Here is a 27,909-nt window from a genome sequence, read left to right on the forward strand (position 1 = left end):
TCTCCACTGAGAAAAGAGGGAGAGACAGAGTCATCAGGAATGAGGAGTCTTAGCGGGTAAGAAATGGAAGCATAGCCGGGTGGTGATGGCGCACGCCTTTACTCCCAGCACTCAGGAGGCAGAGCCAGGTGGATCTCTGTGAGTTCAAGGCCAGCCTGGACTACCAAAGAGAGATCCAGGAAAGGCGGAAAGCTACACAGAGAAACCCTGTCTCGAAAAACCAAAAAAAAAAAAAAGAAGCAGCATTTTAAGACACAAGGTCTAGACAGTTGCCATGTTAGGGAGGCTTGGATGTGCGACCGGGGGTCCAGGGCCTGGGAAAGAGTGGTGGAGGAAACGGGAAGCGAGAGTACAAGAGCCGCAGCTTGGGCTGAGGCGGGATAAAGCCTGTAGGGAGACCGGTTGTGTGAGTACAAATGGGATTCTTTTCCAGGCTCACTGTTGGCCACGGAGAGAGCTGAAAGGAACCTGGAGGTTTCCTACAGGAAGCAGCATTCCTAGTGAGCAAGGACTAGGCCCTTGTCCGCTTCCCGGCTGCAGTCACAGGGCAAAAGTGTTCCTATCCCAATAGATGCTCCTGAAAGTGAAGCCACTGGGAGAGACAGCTGGGCCGGGCCGGAGGGGCTCCTCCGGGTGGGCCTTAGCTGGCTCCAGGCTGTGGGACAGCCAGACCTTCTGCCCTTCCCCCTCAACCAGTGGTTACCATGACAATGCCCTCTTTTCCCCTGGCCCTGTGGTTTCCTCTGAATCTTCTTTCACTTTCTTCTTCTGCTTTTCCCCTCCTCTCTGGCCTCCCCTGCCCCACACCCACCTCCTTCCCGTATGCTCAGGTCACTGATGAAGAGACCCAAGAGCGAGGTAAGCCAGCACTGTCCCAAAGCAGAGTGGGGGGCTGTCGGGGGAACCACAGAGGGCAAGGGGCCTCGGCAGAGGGCGATGGTCTTCCAAAGGCGTGGGGCAGAGTTAAGGTCTGCAGAAGGTAGACAACATTAGGAGACAAAGTGACCTGAGGGCTGTGGAAGGTGCGGGGCTGGGGGGGGGGGGTTGCAGGGGGAAGAGAAGCCTCGAATGAGTGGGTCATAAGGTGATGGTGTGGGTACCCTCAGAGCTAGTTCAATAGATACTGAGCCAGGAGTGGTGGCTCAGGCCTGTAATCCCAACATTCAGGAAGCTGAGGATTATTAGTTGAAAGCCAGTTTGAGATATACTGAGACCCTGTCTCAAACAAACCAACAAACCCTAAAAACACTGCAGCTTAGATGTGGGGCTGTGGTTCTCTTCCAGGCCCAGGGACAACTGTTCCAACCAAATGAAACTTCAGGAGATCCCTGCCCAGAGAGAGCAGAGCAAATACACACTTAGCCATCATGAGCCCATTAGGATCCCACCAAAGGTAAGAACTCACTGGTGGCTGGGGGAGGCCAGACATTCAGAACGGGCCCCTGCAGCTTCCAGCCCTTCCTAGCTACTGTTACCTAACACATTTTGTTATTTTCTTTGCTCCCCTAAGAAAACTATAAAGTCCATTAGCAGCTCAACCACCCCACCCAGCTCCTTCTCCAGGTCAGCAGGTCACTTCCCTGACCTGCTGACTTGGCCTAGAGGGAGCCACATCCCATGAGTTTCCATCACTTTATTTTGCAAAAATAGAAAACTCAGCAATATGCGATACAGCGGGGTGGGAGGGGAGATGTAAACAGAGGGGAGGGGACAGCACCCTGACCCCCCAGAGAAAAGGGGGAGCCTGCAGAAATCTTATTTGGCAGCTAAATACAAAGGGAGGCTTGGAGGAAGAAGGGAGGGGTCACGGAGGCCCTGGGCTCCCCCTCCCAAGACCCCCGGAGTTAGGGGTCATTCCAGGGTGTAAACAAAAGCTAATAAATAAATAGAGGCTTCCTCTGGGTCAGGGTGGGATCAGCTAAGCAGCATCTCCCCTCCCCGGGCCAAGCTGCTCTGGGGGGTCAAGGGTAGAAGGCACTAGGAGAGGGATCCCTGGCCCCTCTGTAGTGTAGGAGGGTCCCTGCCTGATGGCTGAGATGGGGGCAGGAGGCCAAGGCACAAGACGGGGCTAAGGGAGGGGCTTGTAAAATGGAGGGCCCAGGACAAGTGCTGTGCCTCAGCAGAGAGGTACAGAAAGGGCTTACACTTCTCCCTTCACCCTCAGGCCCCACCCCAGAAATGCAGGGTCCAGCCTGCCCCTACACCTGGCAGGAACATGGGGCACAAGGGCAGGGTGCATGGCAGGTGCATCACACAGCATTAGGCACCCAGGGTAGGGCACAAAGGTGGGCTCAGCCCTCCTTGAGGGCTCCCCTTTTGGTCTCTAGTGTTCCTGTTTGCTCCCAGAGGCCCAAGCACCTGGCAGAGGAAGGGGCTGTGGGAAGGCAGGGCTTCCTCCTGCCTGGGGAGCCTGTAGCCTGAATCTGAAAGGCAGTGCTGAGATTTTAGAGTCCAGACCCAGGCTCACCCCTTCTCCGGTTCTTCTGGGAGGTGCACGGCAGTCCTCCAGGACTGTAGAGGGAGCCAGTTAGAACAGGACAGGGATGAACACAGGCACCCCTAGAAACTTTGGCAAAACAATGAGCTCATCGGAAAGGTGGGGAGTGGGCAGGGCAGGTCCTCCCCCAGGACACTGGTGGTGTCTGGGGAATGGTCAGTCTGCTGCCTGGAGCCCAGCCCCACAGTGGGGTAGGTCAGGGGCCCTGGTCAGGTTGGGGACTTTGACCCCCTTTGCCCTGGCCGCCTGGAGCTTCATCCTCACTGGAAGCCTTGGGTTGGGGGCCAGGCTTCGAGGAGTCGTCCTCAAACATTTCAGGGTTCTCCAGCATCTCTCGGATCAGAGGGGGCATCGGGCCTGGGATCTCCATCTTCAGGGTAATGGCCCTTTCTGCTCCTACAAAGAGAAGTGAAGAGCAGAAGTCAAGGGTAGAGGCCCTGCCCCAAACTTCCTTGAACTGACTGTCCTGTGACTCACAAGTGTTCCCGGCTCAAGCGTATCACTTCTCGGTACCTAGCTTTCCCTCTCTTTCCATGTGGTTTCTAGGTGCCCTTACCCTGCCTAGAGCTTCTACCTGAACATTACCCAGGCTGCTGCCTATCTTGCTCATCATTTCAGGCGTTATCTTTATCTTTGCTCCTTCTTTAGAGGCAGGATCTTACTATGTAGCCCTAGCTATCTTGAAACTCTGTCAGCTAACCTCAAACCTACAGCTATCCTTGGGGTTAGAGGTCAATGCCAAAGCAAGCAGCTTCAGCTTGTTATATTGCTCTAGCCGGCCCTGAACTTAAAGCAATCCTCCTGCCTCTGCCTCCTGTGTGTTGGAATTACAGGCATGTACCACCAGTTTTCGGGGTGTCTTTTCTTTTCTCTTTCTTCCTTTCTTATTTTTTTTCTTTTTGGTTTCCTGAGACAAGGTTTCTCTGTGTAGCCCTAGCTGTCCTGGAACACTCTGTAGCCCAGGCTGGCCTTGAACTCAGAGAGATCCGCCTGCCTCTGCCTCCCGAGTGCTGGGATTAAAGGCGTGTGCCACTACTGCCCAGCATCTTTTCAAAACTGCACTGTGAGTTTGTGCGATGGCAGATGGCTCCATGGATAATATGCTCACCCAAGCACAAGCCCAACCACCTAAGTTTGGTCCAAGAACCTACAGAGAGGTAAGAGGAGAGAACCAACTCTACGGAGTTGTCTTTTAACCTCCACACACAGACTGTGGCACACACGTCTGCACACACAATAACGAACAATAAGTAAACCTTTTTTTAGGACCAGTAATAGTTCGGTGAGTAAAAGCATTTGTTACCAAGCCTGGCAACCCAAGGACCACTATGTGAAAGGAGAACTGACTCCTGTGAGTTACCCTCTGACCTCCACATCATACAACAAGAAGAACACCCCACCATAAACAATAAATAAATTAAAATTTTTTTTTGAAGACCACAGCGCATGCAACTTCAATCCCCATGACGGAGTCAGGTTCTAATATCCAGAGCTTTCCGTCTGTTCCAAGGCCGGTTCTTAATAACTTTTATAACAAATAATGTTTATCAAATACTCGTAATGTTACAGGCACCCTTCTGAGCCAGCACTGCCCAAGGGAACTCTCTGTGATGATGGAAATGTCCAGGCTAGCCTTGAACTCATTAGCTCAAAGTAATCCTCCTGCCTCAGCCTCTCTAATGCTGAAATGACATGAATGAACTACCACCCATCATGCATGGCTCCATGCCAGGTTCTTAATTCCAGTCTCTAAGTACATTATGTAGTGAGTTAATTTGGTTTTTACAATAAGCTTTTGAGGTAGGATTAAGTTTAGCCCACCCAGTTTCCAAACAGAAAGATAAGGAGGGCTGGCTGGGGTGTCACTATGCATAGAGTAATTGCCTAGGGTTCTACCCCTGACAATACACACACAGACACACAGACACACAGACACACAGAGACACATACACACACACAAAGACACACACACACAGAGACACACACACACAGAGACACACACACAGACACACAGAGACACATACACAGAGACACACACACACACAGACACACAGAGACATACACAAAGACACAGACACACACAGACACAGACACACACACACACAGACACACACACACACACACCAGTAACCAAACCAAAACAGAAAAGAATTTGTCTCAAATCTCCCCAGAAGGATACAGTCGAGCTAGGACTCCACAGAGTTCACTGGGTTCTCAGTCCCTGCCTCTTCCTGCCTGTGCCTGCCCACCTGTGTGACTCAGGAGACCTGCAGATCTGGGAAGGGGGCTGACTCATAACTAACCCTTGGTGCTGATGCCCCGGAGGTCGGTGATTTTCATAAGCATCCTTGGAAACATGTAGGGTTGGCTGGGTCTCCGTCGCCGGGCATAAAGCCTCAGGGCTTCCAGCAAGGGCTCCTGCAGCTTATCCACCTTCTCAGGTTCCTCCAAGTCCATGCGGTCTATACAAGGACAACAGAATGAGACAGGGAAGGACACTGATGGGGGAGGGGCTGCCCCCCAACAGACCTTCTTCTGAGGGTCTCAGAGTCAGACTGTCTCGTCAGCCCCTTCACCCACCGAAGTTCCCCAGCCCTCCAGGTTATCTCCCCTGACATAAGGCCTGTGCCTTTAACCAGTCAGCAAGGACCTTGCTCTGGGTTATCACTTCTACTAGATCCCCATCTCGGCATTGTGGCCAGGGTTTCTGAGTTCCCTGAACTCTGCCTCCTTTTGTCCTTAGCTTGGTTAGCCAGCAAGGATATACACGATCTGAGAAGTCTGTGGGATGGTGACAATCCCAACGGAAGAAACCCTCATGCTTTCCCACCTGGTCAGAGAACCAATGTGGATGGAGTGTGGTGAGAAAGGAAGCCCATACAGACACCAGGGGGCGCCCCCGCACCTCCACAGATAAGGCAGATGGCACTGAGCAGCCCTGTCTCCGTGTCATCCATCTCCAGGGGTAGAAGCTGCCCAGCAAAGGCAAAGACGAGGTCTGTAAGGGGCCCAAAGCCAGCATTGTGCATCTGGGTGCGGTTCAGGGTCAGCCCATCCGAGAATGTCATGGTGTCTTGCTCTGGGGTATACCTTGTACAGATTCGCAGCATCTGGAGGTTGGGGGGCGGTAAAAACAATGGTTAGTGCTGCCCCTGAGGAAGAGTTTCTAAGTGAGTTTGGTTCCCAGTAAGTAAAGCCTGAATCCAGGGAGTAAGGCAGAGGGTGGAACTCCGCCATTGGAAGGGGGGCTAGATGAACCAGGAGGCAAAGGCTAAGACAAAAAGATCTTTGGCAGAGAAGAAGCGTGGTGGTGGCAGAGACCAGTCCAGAACTCGTGGGCCTAACTCACTAGGATGTCCAGGCAGGCAGCCTTGAGCAGAGTAATCTGGTCAGCAATGCTGAGTCCTGTAAAACCGGGCAACCGCTTAGCAAACTCCACGATCTTGATGATGCATTTGGTGGCCAGCTCGCTGAACTTGTCCCACAGCCCCAGGTCCAGCTGTACCCGGTGATCTGCACTGGAGTTCTGCAGGGAGTAAAGGTGAGTTAGAACAGGAAGGCTCCCCCTGGGTGCCTTGCCCATTCTGAGGCACACAGCGCCCTCACCCAGGCTCTGCCCACTCCTCACCGTGGTGTACTTGCCCAGCTGGCAGAGCGAGGGGAAAGTCTCCTGGTGGGCTTTGCTGACCTTGGTGATGAGTTCTTCTAACTGTGGACTCAGTTCGTAGCTGTCAGGTGAGCCCTCTTCCTTCACCTCTTTCTTCTTCTTGTTTCGGTCATTCCTTACAGCTTGGAGTTGGAGGCAAAGGAAGGGGAGGGTCAGGACCCTCAGTCGCCTTTTGGATATCCTCTCTCACCCTAGCTTAATGTGCTCAGTTCTTAGTAAGAATATATATTTCTTCCCTGGAACCCTAATTAGTGCCTTAATTTCCCTATCTCCTACATAAACTCCTATTTCCAGGCTGGTTTGCCCCAGCCCCACCCAGGGCCTGCAGCCATGCTCCCTCCCCAGGCCAATTCGGCTCCATCCTGCCCTTCCGGTTGCCCTGCAGGAGCTGGAGGTTGAGGGGGGGCAGGATATGCAGGCAGGATATCCACTTATAGCCTTGGCAGCACAATGGGGGGGGGGGATGGAAAGGAGGGGCCAGCCGGGAGCCATCTCAGGATCTGTCCTGTGAAAGAACAGAGGAGGGGAGGGGCCAGACCAACCCTCCTGCCCCACCAGACAGGAGAAAGAGAAACCCTAGAGCCCAGGTTTCAGAAGAATGGTCAAGAGAGGGGAGAATGGTAAAGGGTTGTGGCCTACAGGGTGAATCCAATCTTGGAGAAGAAAGCGGCTATGGGGCAGGCCAGGTCTCAGAGTCAGGGAGTAATGGGGAGACCACAGGATGGGACAGGATGCCAGAGAACCTACCTTCCTTGGACATGCCCACTTCGAAACACTTTTGTAGCCGGCAGTACTGGCAGCGATTCCTGGTTACCTTGTTGATGATACAATTTTTGTCACGGTGACATGTATACACCATGTTTTTCTGGATGCTGCGTCTGAAGAAGCCCTAAATTTGGGAGCAGGAGGAATGTCACTGAAATAGTATGCTGGGAATACCAACCAATGTTTCTCAAACAATACAGGTGGCCCTAGGCCTGACCCAGTCTTTGTTTGTTTGTGGCTGGAGGGATGCTGGAGAATGATTGAAGCCTGGGCCTTCTGCATGCTAGCAAGCATTCTCCCACTGAGCTACAACCTCAGCACATCACCCAATCTGCTAATCACCCATGCACAAAACTCATGTGAACACAGCACGTGGGTCCCCCATCTTTTTTCTTTTTTGGTTTTTCGAGACAGGGTTTCTCTGTGTAGCTTTGCGCCTTTCCTGGAACTCGCTTTGGAGACCAGGCTGGCCTTGAACTCAGAGATCTGCCTGTCTCTGCCTCCCAAGTGCTGGGATTAAAGGCGTGTACCGCCGCCACCACCCGGCCCCCATCTTTAAAATATTTTTCATTGTACTGTTCTATTTTGTGTGTGTGTTAGGGTGTGGAGGGTGCACGTGTAACCACAGGGTGCAAGCAGAAATTTTTTCTTCTACTACATACGGCCCCTGGGAATAAAATTCAGGTGTCAGGCTTGGCACCCAACACCTTCTCCTACGAACCCATCTAAAGGTAAGGGTGCCCCTCCGTAATACTGTTTATGATGAGAGGGTCTCTTTTATGTGCTGCTGAGGTCTCATGTATGCCAAGCAAGCAGTCTACCTGCTGGGCTATATTCCCCGCCTGTGTCCCCATCTCTGACCTGACCCCAGTGACTCTGAGTCCTCAACCCATCCTCCTCACCATATACACACCTTGCAGCCTTCACATGAGCTGACCCCATAATGGTAGCCGGAGGACTTGTCATTGCATACAAAGCATGGCTTATAGACCCGAGGTGGTGGCGGGGGTGAGGGAGAGCTGGGCACCATTTCCTCTGAGCTAGTGCTCTGTGTCTCCACCGCTGGGGGAAAACCAGTACGAGAAGGTCAGCAGAAGCACCCTCACCTAGTGACCTCTCTTCCTTTGAACCTGCTGGTCACAGCTGTTATCACCACGGTGCATAAGCCCTTAGCAGGTACTCCCCCCAAGCCAGGCAGCCCCTGCCATTGCAGCCCCTGCCATTGCAGCTTGTTAGGATTTCAGGCCCTACCAGCCCCACTCTCGCCCCCCCCCCCCCCCCTCAACCCCCACCTGGCTAACTCTTCTATGTTAATTGTCGTTTCTCCAGATCCCAGACCAAGGGCAACCTACAAGTTAACTGGAGAGATGACTCAGTGGTTAAGAGCACTCACTGGCAGCTCTTCTGGAGACCGGGTGTTCGATTCCCAGCATCTACACAGTGGTGTGCAACCATCTGTAACTCCAGTTCCAGGGGATCTAACTCCCTCTTCTGGTCTGTAGACACCAGGCACATACACAATACACAAAAACACACACAGGCAAAACACCCATACACTTTTTTTTTTTTTAAAAAAAGGTAGAGAGTGGAAGGGGTTAGGGCTCACTCCCTGTCACTCTGGTAACTGAGTTCCACCATGCTCAGCCTTTGGAACAATTTGGGGGGTGGGCAGATGTGGAGGCCCATGGGGCAGTTGCAGGCCACCTACAGCTGGCACCTGGCTGAGTGACTTCATTCATTTCATTCACTCCTGAAAGACCTCTGGGTCGGAGGGAGCGTTGCCAGCCCGCAGCTCGGTTTCACGATGCCAGTGGAGACGGGCTCTCAGGTCCTCTGACCAGAGAGCTAAGTGGCCTTTAGTGAAAGAAGCCGGAGGGAGACAGGTATTTGCTCAGATCCTTAGGTCTAAGAGCAGTTTGGGGTAAGCAGAGAGTCAGGTGACCTAGGGTAAACAGAGCTGAGGGGGAAGGGAGCTAGCTAGCTATCCCAGACTCTCTGAGCCAGGCTTCACTCCTGAACTGCCTCAGAAAGCAGCAACTGTAGTTTGTAAGGAGTCAGCCTAGGCCCAGAGTAGGGGGAGCCCACACTTTATAGGGGAGGCTGATAGGTACATGCCACATGCTATGTGAGTGTGGGGGCTCCCTCCTCAGGGGCTCAGGACATTTGAAAATTACTCAGCCTGCATGACCTGTGGCTCACATTTGGAGGGCCCAAGCGACTGGAAGCAGTGACTGAAGTCACCTTCAGTGTCCCCTGAACCAGTGCATGTCCTTCCTCCCACCCTCTGTAGCCCACCTGGTCACAAGTCCATCCGACCCAAGGCACTGAGGGGGAGACCCAAAAGCTAGGGTTCCAGACCAGCTCCACCTACCTTACAAAGAGGGAAGCCCTCCCCCACCCCCACCCCCACCTACTCAATTAGCATAAGAATCCTGATGGCCTTAGATCCCCGGAAAGGAGTGGGGGCCGAAGGGTGCTGGGAGTTTATTCAAGACTGGGGGCGGGGCTGCCAGTGCTGTAGGTGCCGAGAGGCGTGGGAAGGACTGGAATGCCTTTCGGGTCCTTGCTCTTTCAGGCCCATCCCAGGGGTCCCCAGGACATGTGCCTCGTCCATAGGCCTGTGCGTGGGGTGGTGCTCTCTCCTAGGCTGACGCCCTCCCTGCCCACAGAGCACTACCCCATTTCCTCATTTCCTCTCTTGCGCAAGGCCTGGGTGCGGTCAGACTGGCATAGGGTAGCACCAGCCAATTATGAGCCAGCAGGCCCCAGAGAGCCTGCCCTTGGACAGTTTCTCCCATCTGAGTGGTACTGTCACCCACTCTCAACACCCCTCTGGCACATGCATCCCTATCCCCTGTATCCTAAAATGCAATCCGATGGCTCTGAGGTCACTGTGGGAGAGCTAAAATGCTAACAGGGTCTTCTGGGAAGCAGGGTGATCCCCCTCTTCAACCCCAAGCTGAGACCTCTACATTAGGATGCTGTTCCTGGGCTGGGAAGGGGCCCCAGCCGAGGAGGAGGGGGTGGGCTCTGGGGTTTTCTCCTTTTAAAGCCCAAATTGCTGAAATTGAGGAAATTCCTGGCCAGGCTGAGCGGAGCTTCAAACAAACTCTTTATAACCGGCTGTAAACGCTCCCAGCTGCGAGACCCAGAGCTGAGCCGCCTGGACTCACAATCTAGCACACATCTCCTTGAAGACACACTTCTGTAGGCCTACATCACACACACACAAAAGCAGGCAGACTGACTGTGGGGCTCCTTAGCTAGGGCCAGACCTCTAAACAGAGGAATTCACAGCCATCAAGCCACACTTACTCCATGTAGGTGGAGCACACCCAACAGTGGGCTAACAGCTCTACCACCATAGAAACACCACAGTCAGCCAGCACAACACCAGGACACCAAGCCCCCATCCAAATGTCACAAACATACCATCCAGCTCTACTCCACACCACTTTACCTCTCTGAGAGTGTGGCAGGAGGCCTGCGGTTGGTTTTATGTGCCTACCAGGACCCTATAGGCCAAACTTACTGGCTCAAACTAAAATGCAAAAACATAGAGCTACCAAGCCCAAAGGGTCCTAGAGGTCGAAATGGTCCCTGCCCAGACTCCTTCGGCCAACCCCCACCCCAAGATATCTCTACCTCAAATCAATGTGCCCAATCCCCCATTATATTGGGCATGACAAGGTTAAGAATTCACAGAAATTTGGTGCAAGGTATTAGTACCATGTTTTCTCACCCTTTAAATAGCACACTTCAATGCTTATCCCACCCAATCCCAATTCTGTCTCCAGTCTGCTACCTCCCTTTTCCACTCTCCCAGCTGTTAAATCTGAGCAGCTCTGCCCTGGAACAAAAAAAAAAAAAAAAAAAAAAAAAAAAAAATCTGAACTTGTAAACAGCGCTGCCGAGTGCCAAGGAGCGAGGCGCGTTGGCGGGGGCTCAGTGACCCGGCGTGCGCACTCCCCCAGCGCCAGCCACCCCGCCCGCTGCCCGCCCCTTCCCAGAGTGCCCCCAGCCTAGGTCTGCAGTCATCCGCACCCGGGCTGCGAGAGCAGTGCCAACTCCCAGTAAATCTGGGGGGGTGTTCCAGGCTTCTATCCCAGCCCCTTCTCACAGCCCACCCCCGCCAGGCCCTGTGGCCCAGGCTTCAAAGCCGCTTCTCATCTGGACTTTATTTTTACTGCCTCTCGGTCCCCAGCTTTTTATTACCGCTCTGGAAAGGGGTTCCAGGGCCCCATGCCTGGCATCTCCCATTACAGAGAAGGGAAAGATGTATATTTGGGGGCCTTACGAGTGTTCTCCCCTAGCCGGCTGTCACTTCCAGACCACTCCCCACTCCATACACTTGGCTTTAAACTTTTCACTTCCTACTGAAGTTGTGTGTTGGAACCATAGGGGAAAAAAAAGTCATCTGTCAAGACAACCGAATACACGCTTCCAGTTTTTTGTGTGTTTGTTTTAATGAGGATAAACATAGAATCCAGCTTTCTCGCTGTTCTGTGCACTCCTTGCACCCCACAAGCAGAGCACACAGGATGCTCTCTAGAACACAGCACTTTCCAAAACCGCCCCCGCAGCCACGCAAGGCACACGCCCTCCAGACCTCACGCCACAAACATCCCCACACTGGGCCACGCACATCTGCCAACCCCGGCGCGGGGGGTGACAGTGGATAGAGGGACCCCCTGCTCCACACCCACATTTCCTAGGCAAAGGTCTGAACAGGCCAGAGAGTCACAGGCTCTGCGGGATTTTTTTTTTTTTTTTTAAATGCTCCCAACTTCCCGCAAGGACTTTACAAACGCCTCCCCCGGCCCAGGGGTACCATATCCCTCCGAGACTAAAGACTCGAGGACACACTAGCAATATACATCAGTCTCTCCTATCTTCAGGAACTCGGGAGTGGCAGCAACCAAAGCACTAGCTAAATATCCACCATAAAAATCACACACAACTCCAAACACGACAGCACTCACGCAAAGGAGACGGACTCGGAGGCCCTCATGTTTAAAGGGCCAGTACCTCACATAGAAAGGACCAGAATACCCGCCGGCACCCCAGCGCCAAACTTTACATACGGAAACTGTAAGCACCAGCTTCTCGTGCACCCAATACCCGACCCCCAAACTCGAATACCTACATTGTAGACTGGCAGGTTGCGCCCAGGCAAAGGACTCAAGTCCGGCGAAACAGGAGCTGCCAGTGGCTCTGCGTAGCAAGCCCGCCCCGGGCCCGGCGGCCCCATACAGCCGTCGCGGACCCGGGGCAAACGATTCCATGCAGTCGTACATCGCGACCCGGCTTGGAGAGAAACTGGGTGCTAGAATACCAAGGACCCGCAGCCCATTCCCCCTCCTCCCCCCGCAGCGCCCTGCTCCTGGAGGGGGGAGGGGGAGGGCTAGCATAGGGCGCTGAGATGCATGGGGGGTCAGGGGTGGGCGGGGAAGAGGGGGATCCCCAGCAAGGGAAAGGGACTGGGCGGGGCACGAAGGCGAAGCAGCAGCTTCTGCCTCCGTCTGGCTCACTTCGGGTGCCCGGGCAGCAAGCAAAGTGGAGACCTTTTGTAAAAGCAGAGCCTGGAGGGATGGGGGTGGGGCTTCGAGAGCGAAGGGGGCCGGGCACCAAGATGAGCCGAGCGGGGAGTGGAGCACATACACATTCACATACGTCTACTCGCTGAGTGGCGCACGCGCTTGCTTAGACATACATCTGTGCATGCGTTTATTTTGGCAGGCAACACAAATTTGCAAATGTGCAATAGTGCACAAGCATATCTGCACCCACATACATTCACAGGTGCCCAAATTTGTGCAAATACACCTGGCTCCGGGAAATGCTTGCAATCCTGTTCTCTCCACAGTCCGGAGCTTTTGCACGCATTTGCACTTAGGCGCGTGCCCAGGTTGGGATTGGGGGAAGGAGTGGAGGAACCAAATGCAACGCATTTCCTTTCACAGCGTCTTCCCCTCCCTTCAACCCTTCCTTCGGCATCCCAGTCAACACAAGCAAAGAGTGTTCAGGATGACTGCGCAGAGGGAAACCTTGAAATGCCCGCGCGCCGTTGCTCTCCAGAGCCGGAGGACCGGCCTTACCTCCACCCCCCTCATTCCCAGGCCCGGCTCCTCCTTCTCCCTTCTGTGCGCGCGCGCGGCTCGGAGCAGCACGCTACATTCCTGCGGCTCAGCGCGCGCTGCCGCCTCCTTCCTTCCCGTTCTTCCCACCCCCGGTCCAAGGGCCGGAGCGCGCGCCCGCGGTGAACTCTCCGGGAACCCCCCTCGGGGCGGGTGGCCGGGCGCGCTCACCTCCTCCTGACCCGGCCCCGCCCCACCCCGCCCAGGCCGTCGCCAGCTCCGCAGCGGAGTCCCCCCCGCCCGCCCCCTCCAGCGCAGCGGAGAGTCTACCCCTCCTAGCTCCGGCTATCCTTCCTCCGACGAGGGCTGGGCCGCCTCCCTCGAAGTCCCCGAAGCTCTATCCCGCGACTGACACTCCCCAAGTGCCTCGACTACCTCCTCCGATGCCCTCTCCCGGAACCTGACTTCACTTTTGGAACAGCAAACCGCCCCTAAACTGTCCCTACAGTGCCAAACTGCGACTCAGACGCAACTGCTCCCCACACACACACCCGCGCCCAGGACAACTGCCCCTACCCCGGGTTTCCACTGTACTGAAGGCCCTCCTTCGCGGTAACTGCCCCGCTGGTCACTCACTGCTCAGGGTCACTTTCACCCCCACCCTAGGGAAGGGCTGCCCCTCCTCCATCAGTGCCACCTGGAGTGCCCCCCCCCACCCCGTGCCCTCGCCGGGAGGGGAGGATGAGGGCTGGCCACGTCAGAAGCTGGCCCTAGCCAGGCCGCCTCGAATCGGGGACCCTGGCCCTGGGACCAGGCCAGCGGCGGCGACTCCCGGAAACCGCCCCCTCCCCCGCGCCCCGCCCGCCCGCCGGCCGCCCGCCCGCCCGGCCCAGCCGGCTCTGTCAGCACCGCTCACACGGGGAGCGCCCGGGAGCGGGAGCAGCGCCCGGCCCGACCCCTTCCCCCGCCCGGCGGCTGCGGCTGAGCCAGGGCGGGGCGCACTTTTCTAAGAATCTGCTGTACCGAGTCGGGGTCGCACTGGGGTGCTGAGAGAGTAGGGCGTCTGCTGCAAGAATAAAAAGCAGGAAGGGGTGCCAGAGCAGGCAGAGGGGGGGCGGGTGCTGCCAGGGACTCGGGGGGGCAGGGCTGGGGAGGAGGGCCTAAAATGCGACGGTGGGCTGCGGTGGACCGGCAAACTGGGAGCTTGCAGGGATGAAACGGAAGACAAGATCTTTCCAACCTAGAGTGAACTTTCCCTTCGTGACCCAGCCTAACACTCCATTTCTGAACCCAACCGCACACCCCATCCCACAACAAAACGGGGTTTAAGTGCCCGGATTGGAATAGGGCCAGTAGGAAAAAACGCAGAAAAGGAAGAGTACCCCAAAAAAAAAACAAGGAGAAAAAGGCCTTGACGAGTCAACTCCGGGCTTGTAAGTTCCCCTTCCCCCTCCGAAATCTGAAAGGTCCCAATTAAGTCAGGCCTGCCTGGTTGGTAATTAGAACCAGAAGTGGCCAGGCCACAGGGAGGGGGTTGGGAGGAGGGCACAAGAGTAGGGGGAGGGCTCCAGGAAGCCATGAGTTCTCAAAAGCCCCCCCTTTCTCTTCACCAGATGCACCCCACTCCATCTCTGTGTGCTTCCAAAGCATTGCTGGGAAAGGGGCCTTAGGACCAGGCATTAGGGTATCAGGCCAACACAGCCCATCCACCCCAGCTCCTTATTCAAGACACAGTACAGCCTCGGATTGAAAGTAAAATGGGGGGGTTGTGCCCCTCTTTTCCCCAAAGCGCCCCCCCACGCCCCTTATTGCAGCAATTAGACCCATTAGCCTTCTAGCATTTCATGGGAACCAGATGTTCCCCGCCAGCCTTGGTGGGGGTATGGAGGGGGGCTGGCTGGTGCCTGACTCACCCCCTTCCCTATGATCCCCACCACTAGGGTGCACCCCCTCCCAGCTAGAGCCTCGAAAAGCTTTGGTCCCAGGGGCAAAGAATGTGCCCCTCCCCCACGGAGAAAGCCAATAGCACCCAGCTTCCAGCCTGGTCACCCCTCAGAGCGCCACCAGTCCCTGGCAAAGGCTGAGTTTGGCCAGGACTAGGTTTAGGGAGCGAGACAGCTAAATCGTCTCTCTCCCTATCTTGCCACCTCTAGATGAGGTTTGAGGATCACTGGCTTGGCATTCTTCTCGCTTAGTAACTCCTTGTCTTCCAAAGCCTTACTCCAAAAACTGAAGGGCGATTTCAAACTGAAGTAGGCCCCGCCCAAGAGGGCTGGTCCTAAAGGACAGGTCCCACCTGAAGGAGCTAGGAGGGTCTTCCGGAGAGAAGGAGGGGGTAGCAGAGGGAGGCGTGAAAGAAAGGGAGAGGTCCAAAGCAAGGACATGAGGAACTCTCGGCTGGATGGGGGCTGGGACAGGGTAGGGGGCCCGGAGACGGGGGGTGCCGCCTGGGCCCCAGCGGCGGCGGCAAGCTCGGCTCCCCCCGCCGGAGAGGTTTCCTGTTGCAATCAAAGCCCCGTTTGTGTCGGCCTGGAGCTGGAGTTGGAGCCCGAGGAGGAGAGACTGGGAGGGGAGGGGAAAGAGGCGGCCACTGGGGTTGCTTTCCTGGTGGAGACCTCGCTGCCGCCTGCTTGCCACTTTCAACTGTCACAGCTCGCTCCCCTTGCTTTTTCCTCCCAGTGCCTGGGCCCTCTCTGGGTCTGCACCTGTACAGCTGCCCCTCCGGTTCAGGAGTGGGCATCTCCAGTTTAAATAGGACTCCTTTTCTCCTTATGCCAGCCTGCCTTCAGCATCTCCAAATAACTCAGTATGGTGGAGTTTGGGCTCCCTGCCCCACAGACATGGAAGTTATGACCACCACAACATTTGGGGACAAACTGGGCCAGGTCTTCAAGACCACAGTATCCCTTCTCCGCCTGCACATTCTATCCCCGTAGTCTTGAAAAGCAAATATATCAGAGATACAGACAGTACGCCTTTCATCCACACGCAAGCATGCATACACACAGGTGCGCATGCCCATACACTCCCGTTTTCCACACACACAGGCCTATGCTTGCCTAGCTCAGCCAGCAGCACATGCTCCCCTCTCCTCTCCCCTCCTCCACCACAGGGTTCTAAGATGCCTGCCTCACCCAGGAGAGCTCTAAGAGGTGGAGCGAGACCTCTCAACAGGGATCTATATCCCCAAGGTGCCAAGCAAGAGCTGACTCTTCAATAAGATCCCAAAACCAGCCCCCAAGGAGAAGCCCCTTCTTAAATCATCCTTCCCTGCGTGAGAGAGGGCTGTATGAGAGAATGTAATGAGGGACAGAGATTCAAGGTGAGTGTAGGTGTGGCAGCAAATTGATGAATCTAACCCACCCCTCTCACGAATGATAGATCACAGCCAAAAGAGGACAGCAAATCAAAGAAAAGGAGAGGTGGCGCTCTCTCATCCTCTGGCCAGCTGCTCTCCCACCAAGGGAGGTTCCCTAAACTCCAGGATTCCTTCCCCTCTTGTGCACTACCACTGGGAGCTGGAGGCCCCACCCCAAGCTCACTGTCTGGACCCAGACCTTCCCTCCTCCCCACCCCACCTGCTGCCTCCCTGCCTGGGCCTGTCCCTCTATGCTAGCTCGACACACCCTCTACAACTGCCTTCCCGGTGCAAACTCTTCTCTGGGATTTCTCCTCGCAGTCCCCATCCTTCAGAGCAGCCTTTCAGGACTGCCTCAGCCTGGCACTTTCTCCTTCCTTGACCTCACTTTGAACCCTGACCTCCATCTCCACGTACCCAGAATACGCGGGCACAGGAGAATTTCCCTGGGTCCTGGCCACATCTCTGAGCATTCTTCCTACAGCCACTGACTTTCATTTTCATTACAGCTCCTTAGTTTCCTCCCACAACACCTGGGAAGGTCAAGTCCCAAGAGATGAAAGTGTATGATCCTCTGCAAGAAATATATTCACCATAGATGAGGCTTATTCCCATTGCCTGGTGCAGGAGATTTCATGGAATGACATGGACGGAGAGAAGAGTCTAGCTGACGTCTCAAAAAAAAAGAGTTCTGTACTCCTACTCATCCTGCATGTCACATAGTGACCTCTGTTGAACCACAGCCGTGCCACAAGGCTGTCCTACCAAACACCAGAGCCCTCCTGAATACCTCCTGATTCTTCGCACTGTTGCTGCGTACACTGGAATTCTGTGTACGAGCAGTCTCGGAGATGCTGCACACACACAAAGTGCACATGGGAGACACACACACACACACTTCCGGATAAGCACACTCTTCCCAGTGGAGTGGCCAGCCCAGCATAGTCCCCCTATATACAAGTCCTCCAGGTGTACCCCTGACTCAGACAAAGGCCCCCTCCTCTTTTACTGAGCTTCAGAGCTATGTCCTTTTTTTGTTGTTTTTTTGAGACAGGGTTTCTCTAGGTAGCCCCAGCTGTCCTGGAACTCATTCTGTAGAGCAGGCTGGCCTCACACTCAGAGATCCCTACCCCTACCTTTCGAGTGCTGGAATTAAAGGCGTGAGCAACCACATCAAGCTAAAGAATGTATCTTTATCTTTTTGTCTTTTTCTGTCTCTATTTCTGCCCTCCAGGTAAAGCTTTCTCTTCACCTCTTTACACTATACACAGACCCCTATCCCAGAAACTAGAGGCCAAGGCACCCCATCCCACCCCACCTCCCATCTGTCGGGGCCTGGTCAGGAGGGGCAGTCATCAAGTGGGCAAAGAGGGGTCTCGGAGAGAAAGGAGACTCAGGCCTTACATGCTGTCAACATTCAAAGGCTTAATGCAAGGACGGCAGGCCTGGGGGACAAGTAGGGATCTGCACAGTGTGTGGGCACTATTCCAGACCTAGAGGGAGGGGAGAAGTCCAGAACCATGTAGCTGAGGAGGAGGGCGCTTCTGGAGCACCCCTTGAACTATTCTAGATTTTTCTGTGGACCAAGACCCACCTCTTTGTCACCAGGCTATCTCTGTCCTCCTCAGAACCTTTAAGAACATTTCCAGCCAGGCAGCGGCGGTGGTGCACGCCCTTAATCCCAGCACTCGGGAGGCAGAACCAGGTGGATCTCTGTGAGTTTGAGGCCAACCTGGGCTACAGAGCGAGATCCAGGACAGGCACCAAAACTACACAGAGAAACCCTGATTCAAAAAACCAAAAAAAAAAAAAAAAAAAGGTTTCCATCCCCACACATCTTTAGGCACCCGGCACTAAGTTCCTTTCCTATTTGCAGCCTCAGAACCTCTGTCTCTCCTCTTCATCACAGAGCCAGCTGACCGACTTCTCAAGTTCTCTAGTCCCCAGTCTGTCCCCCTCCACCTCCCAACTGCATGCAGCCTTGAAGGACACCAGCCTCACCCTGGGTATCTACACAAACATGTTCCCTTCTGCTAGTCGAGTGACCCAGGAGGCAGTTTTAGATCCACTACTTTGAGATTGTATTTGAACAGAACTGTCCTTCACAGACTCTCAAAACACATCCAAGTCCACCCCCACCACTCCTCTCCCATACGCACCACCTGTCTATCAATCAGACTTTGCATCCCTGTCCACCTTTCCAACAAGGGCGTCCATTTTCTATACCACCCCCTACCCATTTGCCCTCATTCCCCGAGACCCCTGAGACTCACACAGAGAGGCCATCTCCTTGGGGAGGTCAGGCTGGCCCAGGCCCCGGAAGCTAGGACTCAGCATTTCAAATGGTGGCGACCCTCTGAGTACCCCTGGGAAGGCGAAGGGGAAGCCTGCTCCTGGGTAACCAGATCCAGGCCCCAGGGCACCAGCCGCAAAGAGTCGTTCCTTATTGGTGGCCATGGCAGCGGCGGTGTGGGAATCCCTTGGAATCTGCAGTGGGCGGGGGTGGTCTTCAGCTGCAGCCCCCGCCCATGCCCACTGCCCTGGCCTGGGAGGCTCCGTGCCCACCCTGGCTGGCCTGCCCACTGGGTCTCCAAGGGTCCTAAAAGAAATAAAGAAAAAGGAAAGGTAAGACAAGACTCACTCTGAGGCCCAAGGACATGACCTTCCCTCAGCTGGTCCTGTATTACCCTGGCTTGGGCACTTGCAGTATCGTTGGGAGGGCAGAAAGTTGTAGAGATGCTAAGGAAGTCTTCAGTTTAGCTTCAGGGAAGGGTAAACTGAATGTCTGAGGTGAACAACGATCTGAGAACATCTGGTGGGGAGATTCCTAGACTTACACGTTGCAACTATACATCTGTACCATGAAGGAGAACTTACTACTCCCATATTACAGCTGAGGACACTAAGATGTAGTGACTGACTTAAGGTCACATGGCTTTAAAAGGTAGAGTCAAGGTCGGGTGGCTGTGGCGCACTGCTTTAAATCCCAGCACTCAGGAGGCAGAGCCAGGCAGATCTGAGTTCCAGACCAGCCTGGTCTACAGAGTGAGCTCCAGGAAAGGCACCAAAACTACACAGAGAAATCTTATCTCAAAATACCAAAAAAAAAAAAAAAAAAAAAGTAGAGTCAAGATTCAAACACTCAGACTGGGGATTTATAGCTCAGTGGTGGATCACTTGCTTAGTGTGTAGCAAGTGCAAGATCCATCTAGGGTTTGATACCCAGCACCAGGAGGGGGAAAAAAAATCAAGCTGAGTATGGTGATGCTCACCTTTAACCCTAATTAATACATTTGATCCCAGTACTCATGAGGCAGAGGCATGCAGATCTCTCTGAGTTTGAGGTAAGATCTTGCCTCAAAATAAAAAAATAGCCGGGCAGTGGTGGCGGCGGCCGCGCACGCCTGTAATCCCAGCACTTGGGAGGCAGAGCCAGGCGGATCTCTGAGATCTGCCAGCCTGGGCTACCAAGTGAGTTCCAGGAAAGACTCAAAGCTACACAGGGAAACCCTGTCTTGAAAAAACAAAAACAAAACAAAAATAGCGGAGCGGTGGTAGTGGTGGTGCACACCTTTAATCCCAGCACTCGAGAGGCAGAGGCAGGAGGATTTCTGTGAGTTGGAGGCCTGCCTGAGCTACAGAGTGAGTTCCAGGACAGCCAGACTGTTACACAGAGAAACCTTTCTCTAAAAACCAAAATTAAATAAACAAATAAGCAAACAAAGAAAACAAATAAAAGATACATCGATTCAAACTCCACCACCTCGGCAGCAGCAATGGTCACATGCAAACTCCCTAAATTGATGTCTCCACTTACTGGCTGTGGAACTTGGGAGGACTCATTTCATCTCTCTGTGCCTCAGTTTCTCCATCTACCATCTGAAAATAATAGGGCCCACCTGGTGGTAAGGTTGTTGCGAGGGTTCAATAACTCATCACTCGAGGAGTGTTTAGGATAAAGTAGGGCATGTGTTAAATGCTACGTCAATATTTCATACTTCCTGCATGCCTCTTTTTAATTATCACTTCCTTTCTCTGTCTTCCTCAATACTCCTGTTTCCCCTCCCGACTCTTTCTCTGTCACTAACCATACCACAGTCAGCTTACACTCCCTATGCCCTCACCTGCTACATTCTCTTTTTAATCAGGGGTGCTGGTGGAACTCTGAGTTAACTACGATCCCAGAAACTCCCCTCCTCGTCCTCAGTTGGTGCTGCGGCTCCTTCTTCTCTTTCTCTAGGCCCCCAGAAGACTCTGCTACATTCTTTCCTACCTCCAACGTAGCTTCTCCCCACCCCAGAAATGTTTAACCTGAACCCAGGAGAAAGGAAGCCTGAGAGAGGGGACAGGGAAATCCCAGCCTGGCCTGTGGTTCCCCCCGTAATGCTGTGGCTAAGGGAGAGGAGCTCTTCAGAATCTCTAGAACCATCTACCATGTAAGTTCATGGGCCGAGAGAGGAGCTCCACAAACCAGAACCAGAACCCAAGGGATGAAGAAGGGCAGAGGACCACAGCATGGGCATCCCACAGGTAGGCCACAGGCATCTCTGCATCTCTTTCCATTAGTAATTGTTTCTAGGATCAGCATCTCTGGCTGTTCTTTGTAGCTCTGCTTTTTCCTCCTCTCTCCTCTCTCTCAACCTCCAAACTCCTACCAATAAACTATCACAAGAACTCAAACCCCAACACCACTGCCCTTCACACAGCTCCCATGTGTGAAGGGGCCCCTATTCCTCATTCAGTACCACCCACAGAGCCAGAACCCTCCAACCCTTTACCCCAGTGCTCCCCAGAGTCCTCAAGTTTTAACTCTGAGCCTCCAGGACCCTTCTCCTTTTCCTTCCCTAGTCCATGAGGTCCTCATCCCAAGTTAAACCCTGGTGAAGCCAGGAGTCCAGGGCCCCTAAGGCCCCTGAGCCATAGCTCAACAGGCTGGGCTACATTCCAGGTGGATTAACCCCTCCAATGCTGATGCTCAGAGTGATGGACTAGTAGATCACCCCCAACCCAGTTTTTCTGCAAAGACTGGGAATAGGTTCTCTACGCCAGCAATCCTTGTCAGGGTATCTTACCTACAGATGGGAAACAGACCTCCAGGGTAAGGCAGGGCTTCAACAGGAGGTACCAGGGAGGGATGCTCAGCCTCCCCCCGCCCCACCGCCCCAGCCTCCCACCCCTCTGAGTTAGGCAAAGGACAAGCCAACTCTCCCTGGCCCTGGCCTTCATCCTCAACCTCCTGGGAGACTTGGAAGTAGAGGAAGGAAGGTAGCAAAGCTTCCTCTCTCCCAAGTCTGATCTCTCTGGGAAGTGGGGGGGGGGGGGAGTGGGGTTGTGCGCTCCAGTCCCTGGTAGAAGAAGATGTCAAGAAACTGAAGGTAGCCCAGAGTGAAAGGAAATGCTATAAAGGAGGGCCTTGACTGTCTGGGTCCTTCAGGGACCTGCAGAAGACAGAGAACACAGCCCTCCTCCAGGATGCCACCTCAGATGGTGCGGCCTGGAAGGCGGGGCAACTGACTTGGGGAAAGGGTTCTTACAAAGCTGCTTCTCTTAGAGATGAGGTGGAGTTGAGGGGAGGGCATGGATGAAGGGGGCTGCCGGATGGAGGGGGGCGTCTCCCTGCTGCCATGCCCGCTCCAGAGCCTGGAACAAAGCTGCTCTTGTCAACTGCTCTCCACCCGCTGCCCCCCTCCCCTCTGTATAAACACGACCACCTTTTTCCATGACCCCATCTCCAGAATGGGCGGAGAACCCAGGCATCCTCTGCTCTAGCCTGAGCCCCCAGCCTGCTCTCCAGGAGACAGCAGTGGGCCTGGCTTCCCTGGCTCCCTGCCATTGTTGGGGGAGTCTAGACCCTCCATTCCCCCCCACCTCTCATCCTCAGGTGCCCTCCCTCTAACACACTGGCCCCAGGGAGAGGCAGTACCCAGGAGGCAGGCGGGCAATGCCAGTGGAATGTGTGTGGGCATCAGAGGGCACGGGCAGGGTGGGGCAGAGGGGGGAACTGGAGGTGCCAGTTAGGTGGCTTTCTGAGCCAGAGGTGGGGGTGTGCCGGGGCTGCAGGGGGCGTGTCCTGTGCTGCCTACCAGCTCTAAGTCACTGTGTGTGTGTGTGTGTGTGTGTGTGTGTGTGTGTGTGTGTGTGTGGTGTTGGGATACCCAAGCTTCTTCGAGCACCCTGGACACACACACTCACTCCCCTCCAGTCTTCTCCTTACTGACAATGGCTGTGGTCCTCAACCCCAGCTCAGTATCTGAAGAATGACCATAAGGGCAGGAGCTTCCTCAGTCTTTGAGGAGTAGGATTCCAACTGCCCCCAGGCTGGAGCCCTAAAAGAGGGTGTTATCTGAGCATTTTGTCCTGAGCCCCCTCCTCAGACATCCCTGCTGCCCCCTCCTATGACCACCAAGTAGGCATATTCTTACCCACTGGCCTCTGCAGAGATTCCCTCCTACATACTGGGCCAGGCTGAGGTGAGAGGACCTGGTGGAAACAAGAGAAGCTCTGTCAACGCTACTCCAGGACTAGGACTCCCGGACCTGTCCCAGTGTCCTAACTCTCTTTGTCCCATTGGGGCTTCCCCTCTAGAAAAGCCAACTCTCTCTCTCTCTCTCTCTCTCTCTCTCTCTCTCTCTCACACACACACACACACACACACACACACACACACACACACACACTTCATTGGCTTACTTGTGTAGCTGGGGATAGGTCAGAGGGAACCCTGACCCTGCAGTTCAAACTCCACAGACCACTTTTCCTCCCGGCTCCTGACCCAGATAGCCAGGACGACCTGCTCGACCCTTTCTTAGTCCATCTGCAGAGACGTGCCCTTCCATTGGCGGAAGGGGGCTTGGACCATCAGAGCCACCCTCAGCACCCCCCGGGGAGTGGAAGAATGCCATCCTTTCTCACCGGAGGGAACCTCGTCTTCTCTGACATTCCGAGTACAAGACAGGTTCGCTTGCCCAAGACTTTCCCAAATGCTCTCCCTCAGTACTCACCAAAAATCAAGGGCAGATAACCCGGCTCATCCTCACTCAGTCTGTCTAAAATCTTCCCTTTCCCTTCCCAGGTCACGACTGACTCCCAAGTTGGGGCAGAAAGCTCCCTAGCAAACCCGGCTAGCAGCCGGGCCACCCCCGGAGGAAAAGGACCCCCGAGGCTCCCGACGCCCCCGCCCCCGGCTCACTTCGGCGGAGGACCCCGGCGTCCACGGCCGGAGGGCGGGCGGGCGGGCGGGCGGGCCGGCTTCCCCGCCTGACTCACCTGGAGGGGAGGGCGGGGGAAGGCAGGCCGCGGAGCCCCGAGGTCCCGGCGTCGGGCGGTCTCGGGGATGGAGCGCCGAGGTGTTAGGGGCTCGGGGTAATGGGGGGCTCCAGGGGGGCACGGCTCTAGGCTGGGACAATCCCGGGGCCTCTCGGAGCCCGCCCGCCCACGTGACCGCCCCAAAATATCCGACACATTTTCTCCCAAACCGCACACTGACTCCGCAGGCGGGGACACGGAAAATATTTTCTTTCTTTTTCTCCCTCCCTACCCCCCCACCTCCCTCCCTGCCCGGCTCCCTCCTCCCCCTCCCGCCCTCGCTCCTCCCTCCCCTGCCGCCTGCCCCTGCCCGGCTCCCTCCGCGGTGCCCTGGGGCTGGGGGGGGAGTGGATGGAGGGGACTGGGCGGGGCGGCCCGGGACGCCTGGGTCTCTGCCCCTCCCATTTGCTGGGCTTCCGTGGCTCCATCCCCGGAGGCCGGGCAGAACTGGCAGAGGTCAGTGTCCTGGGCTCCGTGATGCCAACCCTCTCTCTCTGGCGCTTTCTCCTTTGCTGCCATTTGGGGAGACAGAGTTGTCTCCGGCCTCGCTGTATCCTGCCAGGCCGGTCTCTGGTATCTCTCCCAGGGTAGGCAGCGGGGGACGTGGACACTCCCAGGACGTGGGGTGATGGAGCAGGAGTACGCCAGGGGAGAAGGCACTGTCCCCTTTTCCTAGTTAGCCTCCACCTGTGGGTCAAAGCAGTCCTCCCCGCCCCCCGCCCCCCGCCCCCAGGCCTTCTCAGTCCCATGGCCTAGGAGCAAACTGGTTTAACTCCGGGGGGTTCCGAGGGTGCTGCGAATTGGGTTCACAGACCTCCTCCCTCTCACACTGCCTGCAGTAGGCTCCAGGAGTTAAGGCGCGTGGGTCTCTCGCTGCCAATATTGTCCCCACCTTTAGGCTTGGATTTGGAGGGGGAGAGGCTGGGAGGAGGGCTGAAAGAACATGGGGGGGGGGGGGCGGGGAGGAGTCTTGCGCTGGGTGTGAGGGAGAAAGCCCAGGCGAGGGTGTGTGTCTGGCTCAGCCAGCGAGGCCTGCCTGGCTGCCTGGTAGATGCGCCACGAATGTTGTTGACGCTGGGTCTCTGGAAGCCCAAACTCAGTGTCTGTGTCTGATAGGGACGTTCTCTGACTTCAAAGGAGCCAAGACTGACGGGCTCTCAAACCTAGAGAGGGAAGCCAATAGTTTGACTCCATCCTACAGAGCACAGAGCCAGAGAAAAGTGGACTCCAAGGTCTATGCATAGAACTGAAGCACTCCCCCAGGGGTAAGAGGAGAAAGATCCTTGGACAGGCTGGGCCAGGCACTAGTCCAAAGGACCATCCCCAGCAGCACTTCCAGGGTGGCCAGCACCTGGGGATTGGGCTCTTCAGTCACATCACATTTTCCACCCTGGCATTACTCTGCTCTGGTCTTGCTGCTACCCTAGGGGTCAGGTATCCTCCCGGGAAAGACTTCTTTGGGTAGCCATTATCATGTGAAGTGGGGGGGAAGAAGAGGCAAGCCGCGACTACCCCAGGAGACCAAAGACGTCATGGGGGTGCAGACAAGCGCTCCTTTTCACTCCAGGGCTGGGAAGAGCTGGGAATAGGTACTCCAGGGTTCTGTCCCCAGGTGGCCTGGCTGCTGTTGACTTTGCTGGTTACCCTGGGAGCAGCTCTTAACAGTGTGGGAGGGGTGTGTGTCAGGGAGTTGGACCCTGGCATTCAGGCTGGGGTGGGATGGTGAGCTGCCTGTGTGGCAGGGATCTTGCCAGGAGGCTGCGACGTTAACCCCTCCTGCCCTGCCCTGGTGGTGGCTGGCGGAAGGAGGGGCGGGCCCAGCTGCGGTTTGGGAATGTGGCCCTAATCCCCCTCCCCACCCCACCCCAGCACATCTGTACTTGGTTTACAGTGAATGAGTCTCCTGTCCTCATGAACCAGGCTTGGGCACCATTCCCTTCCTGCCCAGGCACTGGGACACAGACCCAGGCACCACCCTGCTCAGCTCTCTCCACCGGCTCTCCCTTCCCTCATCTCTTCCCTTCACCTTTAGAGGATTTCAGGACCTTGACCTAGCATTGGCGTGCTCTGAGACTGCAGCTTCAGGTAGCAGATGGGAATGGAGAAGTTAATGGGGGGGGGGGGGGTAATGGGAAAGCATCCAAAGGGACAGTGAGTCTAAATTCCATTGTTTCTGCCTTCCTGCTTTGTCTTAATTGGTCATATGTCTCTCTTTGTCTGTGGCCAGTGTTTGTTCATTTATCCATGCTGGTTACTATAACTAATTACGTACCTGAAATTTCCTTGTTTTAGCCAAAGACTGGAGCAGGAGATGGAGAGATGATGTCCAGGAATATTTGGCCAGTACCAGCCTCTCTCATCAATCATTGTCTCTGCCCCAACCACGACCTAACCGCTGGGGTTTGTAACAGAAGCAGATAGCCTCCGCCACCACAGGCAGGGCCTGGTGACAGAGGCCTGTAATCCCAGCTAGGCAAGAGGCTGAGGCAGGAGACTCACATATTTAAGCCTTGGGGCTGGAGAGATGACTCAGCAGTTAAGATCACTTACTTGCTACTCTTGCAGAGGACCAGGGTTCAGTTTCCAGCACCCACACGGAGGCTCACAACCATCTACAACTCTACCCTCTTATGATCTCCCTGGGGACCAGGCACTCAAAGTACACATACATACAGGCAAGCAAGACACTTATGCCTATAAAGTAAAATTTTAAAAGATTTAAAAGGGGGGGGGGGAGAGGCCAGCTTGGGGAAATTAGTGAGATATTGTCTCAAAAAAAAAAAAAAAAAAAAAGGAAAAGCAGGGCTGGTTAGTTCGTTTTTTTGGTACAGCCCTTGATTAGCAATATAAAATCCTAGGCTCAAGTCCCCCAAATACAGAGATAGACACAGCAGAATGAGGAGTTCAAAAGCTCCCTCCCTCCACTCTCCATCTTGCAACTGAGTCGCATTCTGCCCAGGACTTGCCTCTTCGTCCTGGTGGAGGGGACTCAGCTCCCTTTTCTTTCCCTGAGTTAAGCCTATTTCCAGGCTTTGCTGTATTGGTAGGTGCTCCATTTGCTCACTGTGGCTGGTCAGGGAAGTGATATCCTGAAGGTCCTAGGATCATGCTTTTTCCTTTGCTACCCCCTTTTAAAAAATGTTTATTATTTTATGAGCGTGTGTGTGAGTGTGTGTGAGTGTACGTAAGTGCACTGTATGTGTTCAGCAACAGTGAAGGTCAGAAGAGGGCATGGGCACTTGGTGGCGGCTGTGGTGGCGGTGGTGGCAGCGGTGCAGACCTTTAGTCCCAGCGCTTGGGAGGCAGAGAAAGGCAGATTTCTGAGTCTGAAACCAGCCTGGTCTACAGAGTGAGTTCCAGGACAGACAGGGCAACATGAAGAGACCTGTCTTGAAAAAAACTGAAAAAGAAGAGGGCATTGGATCCTCTAGAAGTGGAATTACAGCCTGTTGTACTCTGTGGGCGCTGGGAACTGAACCCAGGCCCTCTGAAAGAGCAGCAAGTTATTCCCAACTGCTGAGCCACCCTTTACAACCTGCATAACAGAGCAAAGAGCAAGAGTAGCTACAGGGTGAAGATTCAGGAATGTCTTCCTGGCCCTGTCTTTACTCTGTTACCCCACCCCTACCTTTCACCCTTGTCCCTTCCCAGCCAACATCAAGACACTGAGTGGGTCATTTTCTCATGCTCAGTCTGGTCCTGCAGGCATGTCCCAAGCCACACTCAGAGATTGCTGGCAGATGTCTGTGGGGGCTGGGAGAAGCTGGGTTACAATCCCCAAGGACATCATTAAGGCACAGAAGTACTAGAGGGGCTTGGAGACCAGGGCACCAAGGGAGAACATGATGAAAACATGTTTTGTACAACACGTGTCCTTTCCTTGTCCCTCCCCCCTCCTTTGCCCACCTCCTCCCTCCAGGTGCCCTGTGTGAAGGCTGGTGCTAGCCCTGCCTCAGTGACTGTTCAGTTTTACCCTTGCACCGGGTCTGTCTGTGCTCGCCAGCTGGTTGGCTCCGCTGATGTGTAAGTTTGTATGTGGAAGGTCCTCACCAGCCCCAGGGCTGTCCAGATCTCTGTGTTGAATAACACCTTGGTTTTGAAGCATAACATTTTAGGACTGCTCTAAGAATTTCTTTCCTGGCAGACACCATTCATAAATTCAGCAAGTTCGCATTGAACAACAGCCTATGCGCTAATCAGTATGCGAAGCCCTGGGAATACTCATATATGGTCCCTGCCC

At 54.8% G+C, this 27,909-nt stretch overlaps 1 protein-coding gene and 1 long non-coding RNA gene across 6 annotated transcripts; one reads left to right on the plus strand and one right to left on the minus strand.

Moving 5' to 3' along the window:
- Positions 1-796: 796 nt before the first annotated feature.
- Positions 797-8,381, plus strand: LOC118597055. Its single transcript, XR_004946774.1, has 4 exons — positions 797-858; positions 1,285-1,393; positions 7,530-7,660; positions 8,259-8,381. It is a non-coding gene; the product is annotated as an uncharacterized LOC118597055 (long non-coding RNA).
- Rarg (retinoic acid receptor gamma) lies at positions 1,619-23,890 on the minus strand. 5 transcript variants are annotated; one of them, XM_036208300.1, is made up of 11 exons: positions 23,631-23,890; positions 22,787-22,844; positions 22,579-22,690; positions 18,638-18,963; positions 7,843-7,991; positions 6,912-7,053; positions 6,126-6,286; positions 5,847-6,023; positions 5,403-5,607; positions 4,801-4,959; positions 1,632-2,893 (listed from the first exon to the last, which is right to left on the minus strand). In XM_036208300.1, the coding sequence occupies exons 4-11, from the start codon at positions 18,819-18,821 to the stop codon at positions 2,694-2,696; spliced, it is 1,377 nt and encodes a 458-aa protein (XP_036064193.1). In that variant the 5' UTR covers positions 18,822-18,963; positions 22,579-22,690; positions 22,787-22,844; positions 23,631-23,890; the 3' UTR covers positions 1,632-2,693. The 5 variants fall into 5 exon arrangements, with proteins under 5 accessions (XP_036064192.1, XP_036064194.1, XP_036064193.1 ...); XM_036208299.1 differs by lacking the exon at positions 22,579-22,690 and having other exon boundaries at positions 1,619-2,893; XM_036208302.1 differs by lacking the exons at positions 18,638-18,963; positions 22,579-22,690; positions 22,787-22,844; positions 23,631-23,890 and adding exons at positions 12,076-12,236; positions 13,028-13,236.
- Positions 23,891-27,909: the final 4,019 nt, after the last annotated feature.

The sequence above is a fragment of the Onychomys torridus genome, chromosome 16 (genome assembly GCF_903995425.1).
Source record: "Onychomys torridus chromosome 16, mOncTor1.1, whole genome shotgun sequence".
NCBI lineage: Eukaryota > Metazoa > Chordata > Mammalia > Rodentia > Cricetidae > Onychomys > Onychomys torridus.

What these genes read in the sequence shown, in the direction of transcription:
- Rarg (XM_036208301.1), bottom strand. Translation starts at nt 12,340, where the DNA reads ATGCTAGCCCTCCCCCTCCCCCCTCCAGGAGCAGGGCGCTGCGGGGGG. An exon ending in GCTCATGTGAAGGCTGCAAG is followed by an intron (nt 7,054 to 7,842) that starts GTGTGTATATGG and finishes TCCCAAATTTAG; the next exon opens with GGCTTCTTCAGACGCAGCAT. An exon ending in AGCTGGGCAAGTACACCACG is followed by an intron (nt 6,024 to 6,125) that starts GTGAGGAGTGGG and finishes TACTCCCTGCAG; the next exon opens with AACTCCAGTGCAGATCACCG.